General features: G+C 38.0%; 1 protein-coding gene across 1 annotated transcript in view; it reads right to left on the bottom strand.

Annotated features, from left to right (window-relative positions):
* The window catches only part of LOC124721615 (THUMP domain-containing protein 3-like), a 106518-nt gene that overhangs the window by 4327 nt on the left and 76841 nt on the right, over positions 1 to 25350 (bottom strand). The window contains exon 6 of the mRNA XM_047246674.1: positions 11539 to 11673. Coding sequence (XP_047102630.1) covers positions 11539 to 11673 — 135 coding nt within the window. The remainder of the gene's footprint in view (positions 1 to 11538; positions 11674 to 25350) is intronic.

The following is a 25350-nucleotide window of genomic DNA, read 5'->3' as shown; positions in this document are numbered from 1 at the left end:
GGTAGTGAGAGGAGCTTGAAATCTCTGCAGAATGGTGGCCCAAGGTGTTGAAGATGGCAACAGGATCTACAATAACATTGTCTGCTACTGTCAGGCTGGAAATTGGGGAATGGATCTTGGTCCCAGAGAGCCATCGGAGATTGGCCAACATGACAGAATAAGGAGTCAAACTGTTGAAAGAACTAGTGAATGAAAAAACGCAGAGAGCATGTCTCTATGTGCGAATTGCGTTGCAGCATGCCTCAGTCCACCAAGAGACCGGGACATGGCGTGGTAAAGAGAAAGTGCATGGAATGGACCATTCTGCAGCGGTAAGGATCACGTCTGTAAGATTTTCCACCTGGAAACCACAACTGAGGAAATAATGTTAGTCGCCAGGGAGGAGTAAAGCCTCCAGTTGGTGTTAGTAGCTGCCATTTGGGTATGCAGGAAGGTGCAGTAGGTGTCAGCAAATGGATAACACATGGGAAATGGTTGCTCGAGTATGTGTCAGAGAGAATCGACCACTCGAGATGATGGGCAAGTTGGACAGTGCTGGAGGATAGGTCCAAATGGGAATAGGTGTGCGTGGAGTCTGAAAGGAATGTACGTGCTCCTATGTTAAGGCAGAAGAGATTAAGTTGATTAAGAAGGTCAGCCAAGAGGGGATGGTGCACATTAAAGTCACCAAGCAGCACAAAGGGGTGAGGTAGCTGCCGAATAAGCTTGAGGAAATCTGTTCCGGTGACATCATATGATGGAGGAATGTAAACAGGACAAAGGGAAAAAGTCAAGTGAGGAAGAGAAAGGCGAACCATAACAGCTTGAAGGCGGGTAGTTGGGGAGATGGTTGACTATGAACATCATCCCGAATAAGCAGCATGACTCCCCCATGAGACAGAATGCTGACCTCAGGGGGAAGATCAAAATGGACCGGGAAGAAATGCGAGAGCTCAAAGGAGTCATGAGGACACAATTTTCTTTCCTGAATGCAGAGAACAAGTGGATGCTGCAATTCTAAGAGCAGCCGTAAATCCTTTTTAATGGATCTAAGTGACTTGTGAGTGACTCCTGTTCATCGAGATACATGGCATTACCACGGGAGGGGGCAGAATGGTCGCCATTGCAGTTGATGCAGTGGGTAGGAGGAGACAGACAAAGGCCCTCGTGAGCATCCCTACCACAAGTTACACATTTGGCTGGATGTCGACAGGACTCTCTTGTATGGTTGTAATGATGACACTGGTAGCAGCACATCGGGTTCGGAATATATGGTCTGACTGTGATAAGTTCATAACCTGGTTTGATTTCTGACACAAGAACCACTCTATCAAAAGTGAGAGAGTGCATGTGGGCACTAAGGAGGCATCTACTTTTTTCATCACCTGATGGACAGCAATGACACCCTGATCAGACATGTATGTTTGGCTTCCTGCCTCAGTCAGTCCATCAAGCAGCCTAGGGTAAATATCACCACAGGAAGAATTCAGTGTTCGATGGGCCTCGACACAAACAGGATAACCATGGAGGAGCGAAACTGCAAGCAGTTGTAGTGCTTCTGAATTAGTGAATCAGAAGTAGTCTCCAAAAGCAAAGTGCCAGTGTGTAAACGAGAGCAGTATTTCACAGGGCCAGCAATTGCATCAGTACCTTTCTGAATAATAAACGGATTTACCGCAGAGAAGAACTGACCATCTTCAGTACGTAAAACCATGAGGAACCTTGGTGCAGCTGGGAGGGTCGTTGAATCATCAGCCTCATTCTGTTTACATTTCATAGCCATTGACTGTGAAAATGATTGGCTCATTTTGAGAAAATCCCCCATGATTGTCAGCATCTCGGATGGCATGCTCCTTCCAACTGGGGGCCCCCTTCAGAAGGGGGTGCACCTCCGTTAGGTGATTTTTCACACCTCAGGTCACACCTCTCAAACACCTGACAGAGGGACCAATCAGCAATCTGGGAAGGTAGCAGTTCAAGCAATCACAACTCCCTGGGTCTGACCTGTACCAAAGGGTACGTGCGAACCCTACCTGTCACCTGTTACACATATTCTGCATTTGTGGTAGTCAGTACCAGAATACTGTCCACTGTTCCTTTCTTGTTTTGTCGTTCACCTTCTCCTATCCTTCCTCCACTTTGGCGTTTGAAGTTCCTCTTTTTCTTTCTCCGTGTGTGCTCCTGGAGGCCGGCCCATGCGTCCGACGTGTAACAGGTGACAGATAGGGTTCGCCAAGTCCCTACAAACACGCTCTTCAGATGAATTATATGATACACCACTGGTGTAGGTGGTAGGTATATGTCGCATTTCCATGTTGACTCACTACAGCAGGCTTGGCCAAACAGTGCTCCGCGAATGCAAATAATTGCGCCGCATGCCTGTCTATCTTTCTGAGCACAGCGATCAGGGGTGAGGAGGAAAAAGCAAAAGGAAGGCTGTGGCCAGGTGCAGCTAGAGTAAGGCAGTGGCCATATCACATGCCAAGCAGTTTTCTAGCAATACTAGTAGTGTTGAACTGGATATATATTCTGCATTGGTAATAATGATGCCTCTGCACTTGTCCAGAAAAAGAAAAAGTGAAGAAGCCACACTATTCAATGCAAAATGGGAACTGCTTTACTTTTTCATTTGTTTGAGGACCATGCAAAGAACTTAAAATGCCATTGCACTACTATGGACAGGAAGAAAACACTCACTGGAGTGTCATTACAACACCAGACACGAAGAAAATATGATGCACTTGTTTTCACAAACAAGAGAGAATGCTGTCAGAAATGGTCACCCTTATGGGAAAAACTGAGTCAAGAGTAAGTAAAGAAGCGATGAAATCTTACAAGTGATATATCATGAAGGTTTAAAGAAAGAAGACCATAAAGATGTAACTAAATAAAAAAGAGAGCTACTAACATCAATGAAAGAAAGTCATCATTTTGTGTACAATTTGAAGTTATAATTGATTAAAAATATATATGGGAGGAAGACAACATCAAAGGACCATTGTCACTAGTGAGTTACAAAACAGTTTTCAAAAGGCCATTTTGTGATGGAGAGAACTGTCAAGCTGGGTGAAGTTGACCGAAAAGTTTAAAAATTTTTATATGTTAAATAACTACATATTAGTAATGAAAATTCTTTTATTTTAGTTAAATATATTTACTTTTTGAAAGTTATTAATGGCTAAATGTACAGTTTTCTGAACCTCAATCTGAATACTGATCATTTTCAGAAGGACTGATAGTATTAACTTTTTTTACACGCTAAGAATTTTATTCGTTTGACTGGCATATAAAAGCTTCTATGTATAGGTCTTACGTATGTCATGCACTGACCCCTCTTTACAATGATAACTAGAGCAATAACGAAAGTTTATTTATAATATATATCTATTCGTGGATGCGGTCTTCAGTCCAAAGACTGGTTTGATACAGCTCTCCATACTACTCTATCTTGTGCAAGCCTCTTCATCTTCAAATAACTACTACAACCTACATCTTTCTGAATCCACTTAACATATTCATCTTTTGGTCTCCCCCCCCCCCCCCCCCTCCTCCACCACACTCCCCTCCAATACTAAATTCATGATCCCTTGATGTCTTAGAATGTGGCGTATCAGCAAATCCCTTCTTCTAATCAGGTTGTGCCACAAATTTCTTTTCTTATCAATTTCATTCAGTATCTCCTCATTAGTTACATGATCTATCCATCTAATCTTCAGCATTCTTCTGTAGCATCACATTTCAAAAGCCTCTATTCTCTTCTTGTTCAAACTGTTTATCATCCATGTTTCAGTTCCATATGTGCCAACACTCCAGACAAATACCTCACAGAAGACTTCCCAACACAAATCTATATTTGATGTTAAAAAATTTCTCTTCTTCAGAAATGCTTTTCTAATACTTTCAGTCTCTCATTTCCTAATCTAATTCTCTCAGCATTACCTAATTTAATTTGACAACATTCCATTATTCTGCTTTCACTTTTGTTGACGTTTATCCTATATCAACCTTCCAAGACACTGTCCATTCAGTTTAACTGCTCTTCCAAGTCCTTTGCTGTCTTTGACAGAATTCAATGCAACTGGCAAACTTCAAAGTTTTTATTTTTTCTCCCTAAATGTTAACTCCTACTCCAAATTTTTGTTTGGTTTCCATTACGGCTTGCTCTATGTACAGACTGAATAACACCGGGGATAGGCTATAACCCTGTCTTACTGCTTTCTCAACCACTGCTTCCTTTTTATGTCCCTCGACTCGCAACTGCCATCTGGTTTCAGTACAAGCTGTAAATAGCCTTTTCCTCCCTGTATTTTACCCCTTCTACCTTCAGAATTTCAGAGAGTGCATTCCAGTCAAAATTGTCAAAAGCTTTCTCTAAGTCCACAAATGCTATAAACGTAGGTTTTCCTGTCCTTAACCTATCCTCTAAAGTAAGTTGTATGGGAAGTATCGCTTAGCATGTTCCTACATTTCTCTGAAATCCAAACTGATCTACCCAAAGGTTGGCTTCTACCACTTTTTCCATTCTTCTGTAAAGAATTCATGTTAGTATTTCGCCGCCATGACTTATTATACTGATAGTTTGTTAATTATCACACCTATCAGTATTGGCTTTCTTTGAAATTGTAATTATTAAATTCTTCTTGAAGTGTGAGGGTATTTTGCTTGTCTCCTACATCTTGCACACCAGATGGAATAATTTTGTCATGGTTGGCTCTCCCAAGGCTATCAGTAGTTCTGATGGAATATCGTCTACTCCCAGGGCCTTGTTATGACTTAGGTCTTTTAGTGCTCAGTCAAATTCTTCTCACCGTTTCATATCTCCCATCTCATTCTCTTCTATGTCCTTTTCTCTTTGTATAATATTGCTTTCAAGTTCATCTCCATTGTACAGACCCTCTATATACTCCTTCCATCTTTCAGCTTTCCCTTCTTTGGTTAGGACTGGTTTTCCATCAGAGGTCTCGATATTGAAATAACTGCTACTCTTTTCACCAACCTACCCATTTATAGAGGCATAAATAAAACTTTTGCAAATTCTTGGTGGAATCGGAGTGAAGTTGACTGTCATTTGTTCAGCATTTCTTTTATGAACAAACATTTGTAAACATGGCAGGAATGTGACCTAATGAATGCAGCAACGATGTGACAGTGCATGCAGCAACAACTGTCTATAACAGTCCAATGGTGGAGTGAAGAAATCATAGTATGGATGTTTTAGAACTGTGTCTCATCAAAATTTTAAATGGATAAATAAGCATTAACAAGGCTAGCCGAGTGCATAAAATTCCCAAAGGAGGCCTGATAAACAGCATTCAAGATGATCATGGTAAAACACAAGGTGGTCAGCCAGTTCTCAGTGCTAAAGTAAAAGGGTGTGCGAGTTTTTTTGGAATTTCACAAAAGCAAATTCATGATCGCATTTTTTTGTCCTTAAGCTTTCTTTGTACGTTAATCTGAATTCAGTATTAAAATTTACTTATTATGGCAGATTTATTTTTGAGTTATTGATACGGCTTCAAAATAGTTAAAGTTGCCCTAAAGTCAAAAACAATCTACAATTGATACCTTAACTTTTCCCAGCGAATTGAACGTTCAAATAATTTACGGGTTTGCTGCCGGGTGACATCATCAACCACTTAGGCAGTGGTCGATGACGTCACCTGGCAGTAAACCCGTAAATTATTTGAACAATCTACAATTGTCTCATAACAATCAGTCAGCTTCAAGTTTGGGGAAGTTGACCGACGCAGTTTTTTTTTTTTTTTTTTTTTTTTTGTAATATTTTATGATGTGTCAGAACAATAGGTAATAAAGACCAAAAATTTTATTAACTCAGCTCAATATCCATGTTCTGAAAGGAAAACCAATATATTAATTTTATTGGTTTCAGAAATCCAGAAGTTGCACAGTTCAAGCATATCGCACTTTCTCGTCATGCCGTGGAATCCCACATTGCTGATTGGCTGCAGATGCACAGCATCAATTGACTCAAAGGGCACCCAGGTTCATTTTATTTTCCATCACATGTGACAATTCCACTGACATGTCAGCCACAGCACAGAGTTGCGATTTTTGTGCAGTTAGTAAACACCGTGCTAGAAATGACAGAGGACTATCTGAATTTAATCTCACTTATGGAAATTACTATTGGCACAAATAATTTTGGTGCTGTGGAGAAGATTCCTTTGGAATGGAATAAAAAAACTCATCAGCATAACAAATGATGGCACACCAACAATGTGGGGAGAGTGAAGTGGTCCTGATAGTTTGATAAGGGTAAATTGGAATCTATTTGGGGCTTGTTGACACTTGGAGTTCATTGTCTGATATATCAAGAGGCACTTTGTGCTAGATTAGTTGAAGTAAATGATATAATGGAGGTTTGTTTCCATATAGTGAACTACACTCTGTTGCACAGACTGAACATTTAGGGAATTCTTGGCTGATGTCATAGCCGAATTCGAAGACGGTTAAGTCATCAACAAGGTTCCTTAATTTGTGTGACAAGACTCCAACATTCCTAGAGAGAAGTGGAAAAGAAAGCAAGGATCTCCATGATTCTCTGATTTGGGCTTCACTTTTATGCCAAACATCACCAAATTATTTGAATTCATCAAGTCTCTCAATGCAAGGGGAGAATCATTTAGTAACAGGTATGACAAACAAGACTGATGCTCAGAAAGATTTCTGGCTTGCAGCCGGTTGTTGTTAGCTTCCATCCACGATATTTCGACTGGACAACTGAGGATGGCTGGCAGTTGTCCAGTCGAAATATCGTGGATGGAAGCTAACGACAACCGGCTGCAAGCCCGAAATCTTTTTGAATATTTAGTTCGCTGGGAAAATTTTAAATTTCACATAAGACTGATGCTTTCAAACCAGCTTATGGACAAACTGGCTTCAAGTTTATGATATGCAGTGTTTCCTGGAACTCAAGGAAGTCAGTTTTGGACCAGGCATAACTTCTTATGTTTCAATAACTGAATTAAATTAATTCAAAGACTGTGTGACTGAAGACTTATTTCATTTTATTTGTCAGGTCATGCTCACCATTTTGGCTGCTGATGGCCTCATATTTCAAACTTGAAATGATAGACCTACAGTGTAACACTTGATTGTCCAATCCAGGAATTTACAAGAATTTTATAAAATGTAACATCATGAGCAATATCCTTGGCCGCACAGACAAACTGTTAAATTTATTTCAATGTTTGGCTCAACATGTGTGTGTGTGTGTGTGTGTGTGTGTGTGTGTGTGTGTGTGTGTGTAAACATTTTTTATGTTATGAAATTTGTAAAGTCCCACCTATGTTTGGTTTTAGCAGATTTTAATTTGTGTAACTCTATGCATTTGGATGTATCACAACCATAGTTCCAGATATATTACAAATTGCAAAGCCAAAACATACAAATTTTTGAACATCACGACTTAATTTTAAATTTCTACATGTAAAGTGTTTTGTTTAACCATCCACTGGTGCACATTTTGTAGCAAATCAGCTAAGTTAATTTTTTTTCTATTGTATTAGAATTGTGATCAACTGACTACATTTTTTGACAATTTTATTTTTGAGATTTAGAACTAAACAATATGGTGGCATGAGTATTCCCAAAGCCATTTTGTGACCTGTTATTTTGGTGGATGGTGTATTTTCCACTGCAGATATGAAGCAACTTTTTCAGACTTCCCAAGTGACAACATAAGTGATCTCACAACAAACAGAAACTAACTGTTGTAACAGTTTTTATATACTTGGTACAGTGTATCACAAGATGTCAGAAGCATCCAGATGTGGCAAGATATCCCCAATTTTGTAGTAAGTATCCTTCCCATGCCTCTTTGAGAAAGTACTTTGTTGGCAAACATACTTCTCAAGAACCTTTAGATCAATGATATTTGGTAGGATGTGTACTTCCCACAGCCCTTACAGGTTTATTTCACAACAAACAGAAACGACAGGCTGTGCAGCGGGGTATCACTAGATGCCAGGCGTGTACATAAGAGGGACAATGTATTCCTATAAATGCAGGAAAGAAATACAGTTACTGGTAACTCCTGACCAGTGAAAGGGTTAATAAAAATTACATGTAATTCTGCTCATCATATTACCACTATCTATGTTACTTATTTACATAATAAAGTTACGGATTTTGCACAAGGTTAAAACATTGAAAATAGACACTGGTGAAATGCTGCTTATAAAAGTATGCTGCAATATTTGCCTTTTAGAAGTAGTTCTGCCATGCTGCAAACATGCCTTTGTATGTTTTCCAGTTGATCAGTCCTCCATATACAGCAGTCTCTCTCATTATAGGTGAATAACAGCAATAATATGAGCATTCAGTCACACACATCACAGAGTAACACATTTTCTATATAAGTGGAGAAAATTGTAAGGGATGAACACAAGTGAATTTTTGGTAACACACTATACCACCAGGTAACACACTATACCACCAATGGATGCACACCACCTATATCTAAATCACTTTCACTGTCATCTAGGTGGTCACTAGAACTGCTGTCAGAATTTAATGAAATAATAAGTTGAGTTCAGTGTCATTTTCCACTACACACTCATTCTCCCATGCTTTTATCATCACTTCTTTAGTGTGTCTTACAACAATATGCCAATCTGATGATGAAGCATCTTTTGTCAATCTTTCCACTTATGTTAACACACAGTTTTTGTTGTTACCTACCACATAACCTTTAACTTGAGGCCATTTGAGTTCAATAGAATTGAATTGGTAGTGGTGTGGTGGCAGTCTGAGGAGCCTACGATCATATGTGTTCGTCATTTCATCTACAACACACAGAGGTCAAGGAAGTTTATTCTGAGCCATGAGATCCAGTAATTCACTCTTCCTACAGCTGTCTTGTATGAGAATCTATTTTTTTTATTTTAGCCAGTTGATAATGTCTTGTTTTCTGGAAGCTGTTGTAGGCACCTTATCATGGATAGGAAAACAATACAAGGCATTGTCCATAACTATCACTGAAGGCTTGTTCAAGTTTTCCAGAAGTGAATCCTTAAACCACTGCTGAAATGTATATCCATTTATTTTTTAAAGGTAATCACCAGTTTGCTTCTATCTAAATAACATACAGTTTTCTACAAACCCTGCTGATTTATCTGCATGGAAAAGAATCAATCTATTACTTTTGCCAGTGGATTGTGACATGATGCCAGTTACTGTATCATCTATCCAGGCTGTACTCATGGAATGATTTTCATTTACCCACGTTAAGTCGAGCCACACAATACACTCAAAGTTTTCCTGTGATACTACACTCAAAAAACGACAATGCCAAGCTACAGTATCACCTCTCTCCATTATGACCTTTCTTCCGTTAATTTTGTTTATACTTCAAGCCTAAGCAATGTACTACATTTCACAGAGACGACTTACTGCCTCCAAAAAGTTCTGCTTCTTCTAAGGAAGCCTTCAGTTTTTCAAGGGTTGAGTGTTCGTTTCTCGAAGAGTAATTATAAATATGACATCTAAATTCATCTCCCCTAAGATCACTGATATTCATAACATGCTACTTGAATTCTCTCTTCTTTCCTGTATGCTTAGATGAGATGTCCAGCCTCAGTTTCTTCTGCTCTTGCATAATTTTCTCTCTCTACTCTCACAGTACTATTTCTGTGAATTTTTAATGCACCATGGTTCTGTTTATCACTTTAGCGAGAGGTAGCAAGGACCTACCATTGTCTTTATCTCACTCTGTGTATTTCCTAACATTGCTGCAGTCGCACAGCAACCATCCTCAGATGTTCTGTCCCTCTCCTTCCTTCTTATGTTAAAACACTGTGAATAACAATAAATAATCACACAACACAATTCACTGCACCACACTGTAGAACTGCTACATGATCATTGTGGTTTCAAGGGCAGAATGAAGTCTAGTTTGTAGCCACTTTTTTTTCTTTTTATTCTCCCACCATGTTGCAGTGATTTGAAGGCCAGCCTTATCTCTGTTGCTATAATAGTCGGCATGCAGTTGATTTCCAAAAAAGTGCTGTTTCTCTTCCTTTTGAATAATTAGTCTATTACCGTATTTGCTCTGAAAGTTTTGACTCTATTACACAGTTCATCTAATTTATCAGCAGAAATACGTTATGTCAAATTTCTATTATAATACTTAAATGCTTTCTGATGAATCTGTGCCAAGGAGACATTTCTGTGTTGTGGACATTACTCTGAAATTAAATGTATTTTCTTCTGATACCAGCAACAATTCACAGATTCCAGTTCTGTATGCTTTTAGCCAACACATATCTCCATTGCGTTTTAATGCAATCAAACAACAACTAAAACCAAGGAATAATGATTTGTGCAAATTACCAGTCTTTTACATCCATGCATGTAGAAATAAAGTAACAAAACAGTTTGTTCAACTAGTAAAAGGGTTAATACCAACTAAAATGATAGCCATTAATTTCTGACTGCATTACTGTGAAAAAATAATTTTCTTAGAGAAAAATAGCAAGCAAGCTTAACAGTATGAATGTGTATTTGAACTTGCAACTTTTCGATTACCAGTCCAGTGGCTTTACTCTTTTGCTAATGTGTCACACAGATGATTTCATTTCATTTAATTTTGTTACAGCACACTGTAACTGTAATGCCAACTGAGATTGTGGATGTGACTGATGAGATAAACCACTTAAGCAACAGCAATGAAACACGAATTCGGCACAGTGCATGGGGCAACCTTGACTGTAATGCACAGTGGTTTATATATTTAGTCACCACTATAAGAAGATATGGCTCTCCTTCCACTCTTGAAATGATTTCAGTATGATGGCTGCAGTTCATGTACAGCAACATATGACAAAGTCCACTCAATGCAAAGCTACCACATTTTTCACCACTAGCTCTCCGAATTCACATTTATTTCAAATCATCACAATAACTGTGACCATAAAAGGCAAGTTATGATGTGAGAACATAGGATGAGAAAGACTAAGTTTTTAACCAAGTAGATTATTTGCGACCAGTCAATCTGACATTGTATCTTCACAATTTTGTGTAGAAAATAAAACTTGTACGAAAATATAAACTTCTGCACAAGATAAAGTTTTGCCTCATTTGCATACAAATATTTTTATAGTAGTGCAAGAGATGATGCAAAAATCAATGCATAGTTCACTCTGCTTCCAAACCCCTCCCACCCTTGCGGCCTGCCTGTCTGGCCTCCTCCCAAACCTTGCATGCTGCAACACCTGGCAAGGCTCTGCTGCTCACGCCTGCAGAACAGGCAACACAGCTGCAATTGGCTGACACTCAACCCCTACCACTCGACATACAGAAATGTCAATCACAAAGTAATTTTACTCAGAGTATAATCCCTATTCTACCTGACATGGTTCACTAACAAAAGCAAATAAATACACAGGCTTCATCAGAGTTATCAAGGGCAGTTCAATGTACAGAAGATAGAATGTATGAACACTTTATTCTATCCTATACCGCAAGCAGTTTGAAAACAATGTATACTTTACTCAAAATGAATGTCTTAATTGAGGTCCCCAGAAAGTAGAAACTTACTCTTACAAAATTTCCCTTGTCATATGTTAAAAACACAGCTCTTCCAGATGTCTTCATGACTCTTGCTAGTTCAAACAGCAGTCTTACATAAAGTGTGCTGTTATTCTTCTTTGATCCCATTCTTTTTCCAAAGGGCTGCAATAAAAATTTTAATACTCAGATATGGGTAAAATGTATTAATGTTTTAGTAATTAAAATATGTTAAAAGAAATTAAATAAAACTGTCCTAACCATGAAAAAATATGCAAATATAGCTTAAGCTACCACCAAAACACTTTGAAAACATGAAATTCTGATACCAAGGCTCCTTTGGCTGTTGTCAGTATTATTACTGTTCAGTTGTAGTAGTACTAGTAGTAACGCACAGTTATTCCAGATGATTAAAACAAGGCAATATATTGCATTTTTTGTTATATTATTGCAGTTGAAGTGCGAAATTATATTTGGACAAAAGACAGGAGGATACAACAAATATTTATCATAAAACAGTCACAACTTCAAAGAAAACAATGTTACAGGTGAAGAACTGTGTGTCCACTACTGTTAGAGGTTTTTAAGTGAGAACAAGAGTGCAAAGGCCTTCCTCAACACAACTCTTTGCTGTGACACTTATGCAATTTCAGAATAAAATATGAGTACTACACAGCTTGTGGTGTTTATGCTCCATCACTGCCAACATTTACTACATTTTTGTTACTATGTTTTAATGCACAGTACAGGAAGATTTTGTTACGGAAGGCTAGTGAGTAGGTAGGATCACAATGCAGACTCACCTAATGATACACCCGATGGTCACAAAGCACGAGAACGGCTGGGCGAGCGAGAGCCATATCGTACTAGAGCAGAGAGAGAGAGAGAGAGAGAGAGAGAGAGAGAGAGAGAGAGAGAGAGAGAGGGGGGGGGGGATTCATCTACCATGTTGGACACCAAGAAGCAAATATTTCATTATTTATATTTATTGTTTAAACATTAATATACAGCTCCAACCACGCTGATGAGGTTACTTGCATTGACACCTTGTTAATAATAATTTCAATATCAGTCAATTTATCAGGAAATGTTAATTACAAATCAAGGCTTATTGATAGAGAGGATGGACCAGTCATAAGTGTGTCCTGAGAGGACAGGTGCCAAACTGCAAAGATAGCTCACTACTAGTCTATGATTGGTTCCTGATGAGATAATACATGAATCCATGTATAAAATTTGATCTCGTGTAAAGAGGGAAGACTTAGATGAAAAGTTGCCTCAATGACATTCTTGTGCCAGCTTGTGTTAATCTCGCGTGAATTCTAAGATCGAGTGGAGATTTTTACTGTGTCTTTTGCGGTGCTCTAGAAATGATTATCATCTGGAAAATTTGCCATGAATGATGATAGACTGACTCTCAGAATCTGTTTCTATAAATAGAAATAAAATCCAGTGGCATCCCAATACTACTCCATAATATCAAATTTAATAGCACTAAATTCTTTCCCATATGCCACTTTGTTATGCACTGTTTACTGCGTGCATGTTAGAGCCTGTAGCCAACAGTGAAGAACCCCCTTTTTTTTTTTTTTTTTGCTCCTGTGTTCATAAACCCACTGTGTAGTATTTGAGGGTAGCCATTTGCATCTTTGGCAATGGCATCTGATGTACCCTCATGAGTACTTTACACTTGGCATCCCTTGTGTGTGTGTGTTACTTTACAAGCTCTTAAGACACTGATGGTGGCCATAATTTGCATTTTCATAAGACTGTGTTTTGTTGCATTAGTTCTGGCTTTCTCCCTAAACCATAGATACAGGGTGTTTCAAAAATGACCGGTATATTTGAAACGGCAATAAAAACTAAACGAGCAGCGATAGAAATACACCGTTTGTTGCAATATGCTTTGGACAACAGTACATTTTCAGGCAGACAAACTTTCGAAATTACAGTAGTTACAATTTTCAACAACAGATGGCGCTGCAAGTGATGTGAAAGATATAGAAGACAACGCAGTCTGTGGGTGCGCCATTCTGTACGTCGTCTTTCTGCTGTAAGCGTGTGCTGTTCACAACGTGCAAGTGTGCTGTAGACAACATGGTTTATTCCTTAGAACAGAGGATTTTTCTGGTGTTGGAATTCCACCGCCTAGAACACAGTGTTGTTGCAACAAGACGAAGTTTTCAATGGAGGTTTAATGTAACCAAAGGACTGAAAAGCGATACAATAAAGGATCTGTTTGAAAAATTTCAACGGGCTGGGAACGTGACGGATGAACGTGCTGGAAAGGTAGGGCGACTGCGTACGGCAACCACAGAGGGCAACGCGCAGCTAGTGCAGCAGGTGATCCAACAGCGGCCTCGGGTTTCCGTTCGCCGTGTTGCAGCTGCGGTCCAAATGACGCCAACGTCCATGTATCGTCTCATGCGCCTGAGTTTACACCTCTATCCATACAAAATTCAAACGCGGCAACCCCTCAGCGCCGCTACCATTGCTGCACGAGAGACATTCGCTAACGATATAGTGCACAGGATTGATGATGGCGATATGCATGTGGGCAGCATTTGGTTTACTGACGAAGCTTATTTTTACCTGGACGGCTTCGTCAATAAACAGAACTGACGTATATGGGGAACCGAAAAGGCCCATGTTGCAGTCCCATCGTCCCTGCATCCTCAAAAAGTACTGGTCTGGGCCGCCATTTCTTCCAAAGGAATCATTGGCCCATTTTTCAGATCCAAAACGATTACTGCATCACACTATCTGGACATTCTTCGTGAATTTGTGGCGGTACAAACTGCCTTAGACGACACTGCGAACACCTCGTGGTTTATGCAAGATGGTGCCCGGCCACATCGCACGGCCGACGTCTTTAATTTCCTGAATGAATATTTCGATGATCGTGTGATTGCTTTGGGCTATCCGAAACATACAGGAGGCAGCGTGGATTGGCCTCCCTATTCGCCAGACATGAACCCCTGTGACTTCTTTCTGTGGGGACACTTGAAAGACCAGGTGTACCACTAGAATCCAGAAACAATTGAACAGCGGAAGCAGTACATCTCATCTGCATATGAAGCCATTCCGCCAGACACGTTGTCAAAGGTTTCGGGTAATTTCATTCAGAGACTACGCCATATTATTGCTACGCATGGTGGATATGTGGAAAATATAGTACTATAGAGTTTCCCAGACCGCAGCGCCATCTGTTGCTGAAAATTGTAACTACTGTAATTTCGAAAGTTTGTCTGCCTGAAAATTTACTGTTGTCCCAAGCATATTGCAACAAACGGTGTATTTCTATTGCTGCTCGTTTAGTTTTTATTGCCGTTTCAAATATACCGGTCATTTTTGAAACACCCTGTATTAAGAGTCAGTGAAAATGGTGACTGGTGCTCAGTAAGCCAATGATGTGCTTAAATTTCATTCACATTGGTCTAGTACAATAGCACGAAGGTCAAACAAGTGTGAAGTCCACATAATAATGATATACACAGTTTACAGCTACATGTCGTCTCATAAAGAGAAATCTATGCATTGAACAACAGTCACTGAAGAAATGATTCAACATGTGTAGACAAATTTGTCATGACCTCCATGACTACCTGTTTTAACCCTATGTAATCTTTTTTGTGTGGTGTACTGTGAAAGAATCACAGTCTGCACTACTTTTATCAGTAGAAATACCACAGCTATGAGCTCACATCAGCAATGCTTTTGAACACACTGATGTTAAGATGTTATATTGTGTATCAGACAAACTTTATCAGTAACTCAATACTTGTAGTATCAGAACCGGGGAACATATTGAACACTTGTAAAAAAAAAAAAAAAAAAAAAAAAAAAAAAAAAAAAAAAAAAAAAAAAAAAAAAAAACCCCACACACGTCAAAAATTTAACTTTTGTAATCCTGCCAGATGTATCAACAGAGCAATCAATATGCTCATATCTGGTGAGGTCACCAGGTGTGGCACAGAGTGATAAATTCTCTGGCGCCAGATCATGTGGACATACTTCTAATGACATTAAGATACTTGACTAGTTTTTGAACAGTGAGTTGGACTTTGTTATTCCATGCAGTTGACGTTTGGCTTGTACGCAGTTCCTAATGTGGTCCTGCCTCCATTCAATCACATGTTGTGCCTTCTGTGAGTGAACTGACCGTGTTTGTGGACACAGAGAGTGGTTCATACCTGAATGCTTCCACTCTGACAAATTTAGTGTTCATCATCATTAATGTTTGAGTTATTCAGTAAATAACCAGAGTACTTTTAAAAAGACTTGTAAAGTCTTTACTTCTACTATATTTTGCAATTTATTTGTACTTAATCGATGTCCAATAAAACTGTGTTGTTGTTGAAGACTTACCACAATAACAATAATTCACTAGTGAAATTGTTTCTATGGTTTGTATTAATGGTTGTTGTTGTTGTTGTTGTTGTTGTTGTTGTTGTTGTTGTTAAAACTAATTGTGTGTGTTTATTCTGACATTTTTTCAACCTTGTCTTTTATAATATTCAGATACTTGAAGAGTCCTATAGCTGGTTAATATAGGGACTGAGATATGTTGTTACTTTCTGACAAGAAATACACTGCAATATTCTGCATGAAGATAACCTTTAGGCTGCAGTCACAGTGGCACCAATATCGGCACACTCCATCGACGACTGACAACAGTTGCTGACAACTGATGTTTTCGAATCAGTGTGCCACTACATGTATGGTCATAATGTAGGCAATCTCATCATCCAAACATATAGACTTCAGACAACAATCAGTGACATTCAGATCAATACGTTTTCTTCTGTCAAATTGGTTGACATTCTCACAAATGACATATGGACTGTTAGAACAAGCTGGTAAGTTTAGTCCAAGAAAGGAATCGTGACATCCTGAGGAAGAAAAATTTTGTAAGTGGGATATAGTTCGGGATCTATGAAATGAAATTGCAGATTTACTGGAAACCGCAAGCAGGCAAAATCTTTATTGAAAATTTTAAGCATAAATTATAACGTCAAAAATAATTTGTTCAAGTGAGAAGGGTGGTGTATCTTACGTTTAGACTCTCTGTAGTGTTTTTTTGTTTTTTTTTTGTAGGTGGGCATTAGCTGTCTACAAATTATTATTACTGCTTACTAGCATTTTTATGCCAGTAGGGTAGTGATTCTGTTCTATGCGATGGTTTGCAAATGTGGGGTAGGTTTTCCTACTATTCAGTGCTTCATGTGTTCAGAGCACCTTATTCTATCTTTGTCTTTCACACATATGCTGAATGATATCATTGAAGGTCAACTTGCATAATATAATCTTATTTTCCAGTGTCATCACAAATCATCTCCTAAAATGTCTCTCTTCAACTCACATATTCATAAAACATTGCTGGTTAATACAATAACTATGGAAAGAAAGTACAGTACTTGCCTCTTTCTTTTCAAGACAGATATAGCATACTCACATGCAGTCAGTATCTTTTTAACAGCAAAATCTGCAATGCAGCACTCACCTACAATCACATAGGCTTTGTGGCACCCAGCACATACATGAAGGGTAAAATATATTCTAACCTCCTTAACAGAATGGATTATAACCTAACCTAACCTTACCTTACCTTGATCTCCCCAAAAACTGATGCAGGAGATCAGACGTGCTGCGAGCAAGCTATCGCCTGACGTTATCAGGCAACCTCCAGTGATAGTACCTAGTGTTCACTGTCAGAGCCACTGTGAATGCAGCCTAAGATGGGTTACACAAGGTGAAGCTTGCACATGAGTAAGATTAAGAAGTGATGAGCTCTCTTGGCCAAACTTCTGTAAGGAGGTCTGCGCTTTTTGGGGGAAAGGGTTCAATTATGTGGAGTATCTCCTCAAATATGTTACTGCCTCAGGAAAATTTTGAGTCTCAGATCCCATTATGTTATATGTTATGGTGCTGCAACTGCAAATGGAAGTACAATTTTAAAGCTAATATCTTCATTAAACATTAACATTTTATTGGGTAAGTTCATCAGTATCTTCAGACTGCTGTCTACAGAGAAGTAGCATCACAGGTGTAGGGATTATTGTAACAGAATGCTTCAATTAATTCAGCCCAAACAACAATTGTAGCAGAAAAGTGGTTTCACTGCTATAGTTCTTTAAAGGTAGCAGATTGCATGCTATAACTTATGAACTTAAACACTTGCTTGGCAGGGTGGCACTAGAACAGAAATGTGGCAACACAATAAGAAATAACCAATAATATTTATTAAGAAAATGTTACAAAATAGCACTTAACTTTGGTACAGCTTGATGTGTGGCACTTGATGACCTATACCTACTACAATGAAATCTAAATATCTTTGCTATCTTTTGGCAGTCTGTGATATTGTCACTATGACAAAGTAATATTGAAGACACACTTGATTGTCCTAGTTCCCTGTAAATAGCAACTACCAAGTAGGCTTCAGAGAACAAACTGTACTGAGCTGGCTGCACGCACTGAACTAAACTGTCCGACTACTGGATCGGAACTGTGGGATTATCTGCAGCATGTCGTGTTCGGTGCCTGTTGGTGGAAGGATTTCCATCTCCACCAGTACAAGGCAGAAGCAATGAAGTCTGTAGTTGACAGTGCTTCCTATCATGCTGGCAACATTATCTATGGTGAGTACGATGCTCAGATAGACTTGGCAAGGAGAGGCTGCTGCTCAGAATTGAGAGGTGCCAGGCAATTAGTTGTGCCAGCACGGTAGGGGCCTCTTATAGTATTTGTTGTGTTAAGCCTGGTACACAAAAACGGGCCAATTATAAGGAAATGCAGAACAACTTGGAGTGTGTTATCCCCTCGTGTGGTGAATTGCTGCCCTCTCTAAATGTGCATAAATTCAAGATGATGTGCATAAATGTGAGAAAGAAACTAATCGTAACAGATCCAACAAAAAGAATCTAATAGTAACAGTTCCAACAATGACGGTATATTTCTTTCACATTGTTTCAATACTAAAAACTGGTGTTAAATAGAATATATATTTGAAATTAGCAGAAGAGATGGGAAACTGAAGACTTAGATTTGCTGAGGCAATTCTGGAAGAATGCAGTTGGTCTCCTTAGGACAGCATATACAAGACTAAAAAGTGACCTATTCAAGTGTGACAGTGCTCAAATGTCTAGAACACATGCCAATGTTGATGACATGGAAGTGATGAAGGGATTTACAAAAACACTGCTAGGAATTCATCAGATTGATATCATTACACATAAACGTGCCAAAGGTGCTCAGGGAATTTACATAAATTGAAATTATTGGAAGATGACAGTGTGTCACCACAACAAGGTAACAACAATTATACCGACAATATATTCAATGGATGTCCTGCCAGCCGATGGCACCTGAAGAGCATAATGTTTTCTTTTACTATCATCAAGTATTCTGATTGACTGATTTGTCTGGTGACTTGAAGGTTGCTTATCTCCTCACCCCCACAGCCCTCCTCTGGCCAGTATGCTGTTACACACCATCAAGTGCAGAAGTATGTTTGGTGACCCTTTCATTAACTGTCCTAATAATACCCAATTTAGGGCCCTAAACATTGTGGAGGTTGTAGCCAGTGATGCAAATTTATTAGGTGGTTCCTGGTTAGCATCTCAATAGTTTCCTTGCTGACACAGTCCCAGTAATGTGACATTTAAGCCAGCACTCTGGTGCAGTTGTACTCCATGTAATGTGTTTCCAGAATACAATTGTCTGGGACAACTGATCCTTTAGGCTGCTTCGAAAGTGTGTCTCACTGATGTTCATGGAAGTGGTCTTCACAAGTGTGTGTGGTATTGCCTGTCTGATGTATGATTTGCCACATTAGCAGGGGATGTGATACAATCCAGTATTAGAAACTGCAACACTGTCCCTGACACACCCCAGTAATGGACAGGGCACTGTCTTATTGTTTTTCCAGAGGATCCATCCTATTTTTCTTAATAATTCCCCAAGTTCACAGTGTTTCTCACATCTGTCCCTCAGTGTAGCCATTTTTTTGAAAACCATTTTCAAATTTCTATTTCACAATTGAGATTCTCCAGTTCAGAGAACATACATGCCCTGTGGACCAGGGTTTTTAGTAAACCATTTCTCTGTACTGGATGGTGGCAGCTCTGAGCGTGTAGATAATAGTATGCATGAGTCTTGGTGCAGTATACACTTTGACCCAATGTTCCATTTGCATTATTCTTCACTCAAACATTCAGAAAGGGTAGCGCATTATCATATTTGATCTCCACTGCCTACGTCTAACACATACTCAAGCCGCCATATGGGGCACAGAAGAAGATACTGTGTTCTACTACTAGTCATTTCTTTTTCTGTTCCACTCCCAAATAGTGTGAGAGAAAAACAACTGTCCGCATGCCTCCATATGAGCCCTAATTTCTATCTTTGTGGTCCTTATGCAAAATGTACATTGGGCAGCAGTAGAATCATTCTGCAGTCAGTTTCAAATGCTGGTTCTCCAAATTTTCTCACTACTATTCCATGGAAAGGACATAATCTTCCCTTCAGGAATTCCCATTTGAGTTCACAAAGCATCTCTAATGCTCGCATGGTGACTGAATCTATCATTGACAAATGTAGCACCATGCTACTCAATTTCTTTAATGTCTTCATTTAAGCTGACATTCTGGGAATGCCAAACACACTAACAGTACACAAGAATGGGTTGTGCTAGTGTTCTATAGATGGTTTCCTTTACAAATGAACAACACTTTCCTAAAATTTGCCCAACCAACAGAAGTTTACCATCTGCCTTCCCTACTAACGTCCTTACATGCTTGTTCCATTTCATATTGCTTTGCAATGTTACACCTACATATTCCATCAACTTCACTGTGTCAAGCAGCACACTACTAATACTGTATTGAACATTAGAGGGTTGTTTTTTCTACTCATCTGCACTAGCCTACACTTTCCTCCGTTTAGAGCAAGCTTCCATTCATCCATCATTTTTATGTTCAGGTGATTGGAATTGAGTTGAGTGAGAAATCTATTCAGTTCATCTCTTCCATGTGGCCATGTAATGAAGGTATTGTTAACATACAGGAAGATGCTGGTTGATTTCATGGAGCAAGTTTTCACTCTTACATCTTCAAAGTTTTCCTTATGCAAGTTGCCCCAGCACCAGTCAGAGTGGGCTGCTGATTACAATCCCTTCCATCTACTCATATTATACCCCTTTAAAAAGATCATGTGGAGATTATCACATACTTGTAAAGGTTAGTGCTCTCTCAGTCCAATCTTTAACACTAAGCTCTAAAGCTCTTGCAAGGGACTCCTAGTAATGAGGGAGACAATGTCAAAACTTACGAGGATTTAAGATTCCCTGGGCCTGTAGGTGTTCAGCTATTGTATACTGCATTTAGGAAATACATGACATGGAGTACAACTGAATCAGAGACCTGGCTAAAACTGACATTACTGGGACTGTATCTTAGAGGACTCTATTGAGACAAGATACAGAGATCTTATAATCAACTGGGTTTAACAAGGGCAAAGAATGAGACTAAGAGCAAACATAATATACTGATTCCTTGTTTTGATGGAGTTGCTACAGCCACCAGGCCAATGCAAGCCCTGGAGAACAAACCAGCAGGTCGAAACACAAAGCCCTGATGACTCAAAACAGGTTTTGGACGAAATAAATAACGCACAGCCAAGATGGCACTGACACGTCAGTGCAGTGACAGCTCAATCTCCACAAAAAACCTTACATATAGTGGTTCAGCATGCAAAATACGTGAAAAATGGGTGTTAATAGGTGTATTATGTGTGAAGAATAACTTCTAGTTTCATGAGAAGTGCGCAAAGTCAACTTAAAAATTTTTAAATCATGAGTTTCCTTGACTGTGCCATGTATGTGGACATGGTGAATGTGTGTAGTTGATAAACGCAGTGAGCTCTAACAACAAAATTATCAACTTGTTGAAGAGAGACACAGAAGTTCTTAAAGACAAAATAAATTTTTTGAAAGAAGAAGACACAAGAATCAAAAATGAAAAAAAGTTAAGAGCTGATGAAAATACCAACAAAGTGACAAAACATAACCACAAAAACTCATGCACATGATAGAACAGACTTCAGTAATGTGACAGTCTGGCGTGAATGAAAAAATTGCAAATAACAATCAGCATACAAAACTAACAGAAACATATAAGTGGACCAACATAAAATACAAAAACAGTACACACAGTGTTGGACAAAGAGTCAAAAATGAATTTCTAATAATCAGAGATTCTATGATTAAAAATGTTGTAACTCCAAGCTGCACAACTGACCCAAGGATAAGTACTCATAATTAAATAAGCATTTGAAGACTGTTCTTGAAGCAAAAACAGACTAACAAAAAGTGTAAACTGTAATGCAAATTAAAAAGCAGTTTTTATCCATGTGGGGATAAATGCCTTCGAAGCTACGGTGAAAATGATGTCATCAACAAAACAAGAAATGTGATCACAACAATGAGAAATGTATTTCCATCATCAAGAGTGGCATTCTCTATAAAAGATTAGTGAGCAACAAATACATAGGCAAAATAATCAACAGCATCAGAGAACAGTGTAACAGCATAGGAACAATATTTGTAGAGAGCCAAGTACGTTATAACCACACATTGCTTAGCACAGGATGGCCTACATTTAAACAGGTTATGGTCAGCAAAATTCAGCAAGATATTTAGTGATATGTGCAAAATCATAAATAACAAGAGAATCTAAATGTGAATGATGGAGGTTACAAGCTACCTAAAGGAACAAAATGTAAAAATACATCAAGGAAACCCATTCTTAAAACAATAGTAAAAGTTCATTTTTGTTGCTGTCCTTAAGGTGAGGTTCAACAGCTGTAAGGTATTTTATAAAACATATTTTAACAATCAGCTGTTTATTTTTCCCATTAGTCATTTACTGGTTTTGGTTATTAACCACCATCCAGCATGTAGGGTACAACAGATTAGTTAAACTGATTAGAGTAATTGTTTGTCTTGTTTTTCCTGTGATGTCTGTCTATTTGACATGAGATATGACTGTCAGTATTCTAAGACAAATTATGCCAGATATTTGTACAATTTCACTGAATAATTTTGATACTGTTCAGCTTCAAAGCAATATGGGGTGCTTTTAACTAATCTGTTGTACCGTAAATCCTGGATGATGTTTAATAACTAAAGCCAGTAGACGACTAATGGGACAAATAAACAGTTGACAATTAAAATGTATTTTATAAAAAAAAAATCATTTTTGATGCATTTAAACATAAATGGCTTACATACAAAACGTAGGACTGACAGAGAAGAAAAATTTGACAATCTACAAATTTTCTTGGCAGGAGGGAGAAATATATCAGTCTTTGCCAAAACGAACAAGCCTTATAAATTATAGAACTATGTTATAGATGGTACCTCTTGTAAAAGTAATAAAATTCGTGGAAGTTCCTGCATACTAATTAAAAATTCTTTAACATATAAGGTAAGAGATGACTTTAATTTTCTAAATGATGAGCACATATTTGAAAGTGGCTGTACAGAATTAGATGGACAAAATATTGTAATAATTTTGAGATACAGAATCCCAGGAAAAGAAGTAACAAAAGTATTTCTGTTTAAGTAAGGTGTCTCTCATAGAAATAGAAAAGCAAAGAAGAGCAGAAGAAAAGGATTGCTATAGCTGTTGATTTTAACATAAATGTAATAAAGGAATCTGATGAATCAATGGAATTTATTGATCTTATTCAAGCATTTGGTTTCAAGCTAAACTTCACCGAATTCACAAGACAGAGTAAACAAACTGCAAATTGAATAGATAACATTCTGACATATTATTCATTTGATCACACAAAAAATTCTGCATTGATTTAGGTATTTTTTATTGTTCTGCACTGGTTTTGGAGCTACCAAAAAGAAATGAAACAGCCATTAGAAAAATGGGCATCAAACAATGCTTCAGTAGGAAAATACAGACTTGTTCTACTTTAGGCTTAAAGAAGTAAACTGGCCAGTGGATCACTCTACTACAAGTTCTAAAAATTATGGCATGTTTCTTGAGACATTTTACTGAAATATTTCCTCCCACAGTCTGCAATAAAAGTATGACAATTAAACTGAAATGGATAACTGCTTGTACAAAGGTGTCACGTGCCAGAAAAAGACAGTTACATAATCAACTGTAAAGTGATAAGAATGTAGAGTATTAAACCATGCAAAAAGATATAAAACTGCATTTTGAAGGGTGGCAAAGGCAGCAAACCAAATGGCACACAAAAAATTCATTTGGAATCATACAAAAAGATCAAAGGCGGTATGGTCAGTTGTAAAATCTGGACTAGGTGTAATAGCTGGCAGTCCACAAATTTCCAAAATTAAAACAGGTGTCAAATCCATTGTAAATACTTCAGAAACACCAGAATACTTCAATGAGTTTTTTTTATAAATGTATCAAAATCAGATGTTGATGTAAGTGGATATCTAGATAATATCCAACTCTTTGGTTTCAATCAGGATAACAGACAAGTTTATGTAGTAGTAAAGCCATTACTCAACAAAGACTCAAGAGTAGATGCAGGAAACTACCAATCAGTAAGTCTTCTCCCCACATTTTCAAAAATATCAGAAAAATTTGTTGCAATCCGGATCCAAAATTTCATGGCAAAATCTAATAGCATCAAATTAAATCACTTTGGCTTCCAGAAAAGGAACAGTACAATATGTGCCATCAACAAATTTACTGAGAAAATTTGTTTATCTCTGGGCAAATCCCAAAATGTCACAAGAATTTTCTGTGATCTTATGAAGTTTTTTTTTTATAATATAGACCACTCTCTACTGTAACATAAATTGGAAAGGTACAGAATAAATGATAGTGCCTTTAAATGGTTCAAATTATATTTAACAGATAGAAAGCAAAGTGTAGTTATAACTCCAGGTACAAAAAATTGTTTCTCGGAAAGGAAAATTATTTCACAGGGAATCCCACAAGCATCCATCTTAAGCCCAATCCTGATTTACCTCTAAATACAACATCCCATTCAGCTGCTCAGATGAGACCACAGAACAAATTCCTCAAAGAGTCATTGACACCCTAAATAATTTAGAACACTGATTTGATATAAATGGATTAAAACTTAACATGAAAGAAACTGACCTTACACAGTTCAAAACTAAACGTTCAGAACCAAGTGATTTCCAACTTACACATAAAAATCAGGAACTTAAGGATGCAGAATTCGTCAATTTCCTGGGGACATTTTTAGAAAAAAATAAATCATCCTGGTCTTTGCATATAAGCTAATTGGCAAACAAACTAAACAGTCTTGCATTTGCAATGACATTACTGTCTTATGCAAGGGACACTGACATTAGGAAAGTTGTTTTCCACAACTGTTTCGAAGCTGTTGTGTGATACGGAATAATCCCTTGGGGGCATACAAGTAATGTAAATAGATTATTATTAATTCAATAAACTATTATATGAAATACATGTAATATTAAGCCCAGAGAGTCATGTTGACTGTTATTCAGGGTCTAAAAATTCTAACTATTCCACATATGTTCATATATGAACTGTTTGTCTTTATCTCTACCAATCCAGAATTATTTATAGTAAACCATTTTCAACATATGTATGACACCAGAAACGAAGAAAATTTCATGGTGCCATCTCATAGATTATAATTCTACTCCCAGATTTCTCAATACATGGCTATGAAAATTTATAATAAATTAAAAATGAAAAACTCACATTATGGAACTAAGTTTATTAAAGATAAAATTATACACCACACTAGTCCAAAAATGTTGTTATCCACTCATGGAATTTCTATATAATG

This window comes from Schistocerca piceifrons, chromosome X, assembly GCF_021461385.2.
Source record: "Schistocerca piceifrons isolate TAMUIC-IGC-003096 chromosome X, iqSchPice1.1, whole genome shotgun sequence".
In the NCBI taxonomy this organism is placed as follows: Eukaryota; Metazoa; Arthropoda; class Insecta; order Orthoptera; family Acrididae; genus Schistocerca; species Schistocerca piceifrons.
Note: the sequence above shows the minus strand (reverse complement) of the source record. Positions and strands in the feature narration are given on the sequence as shown.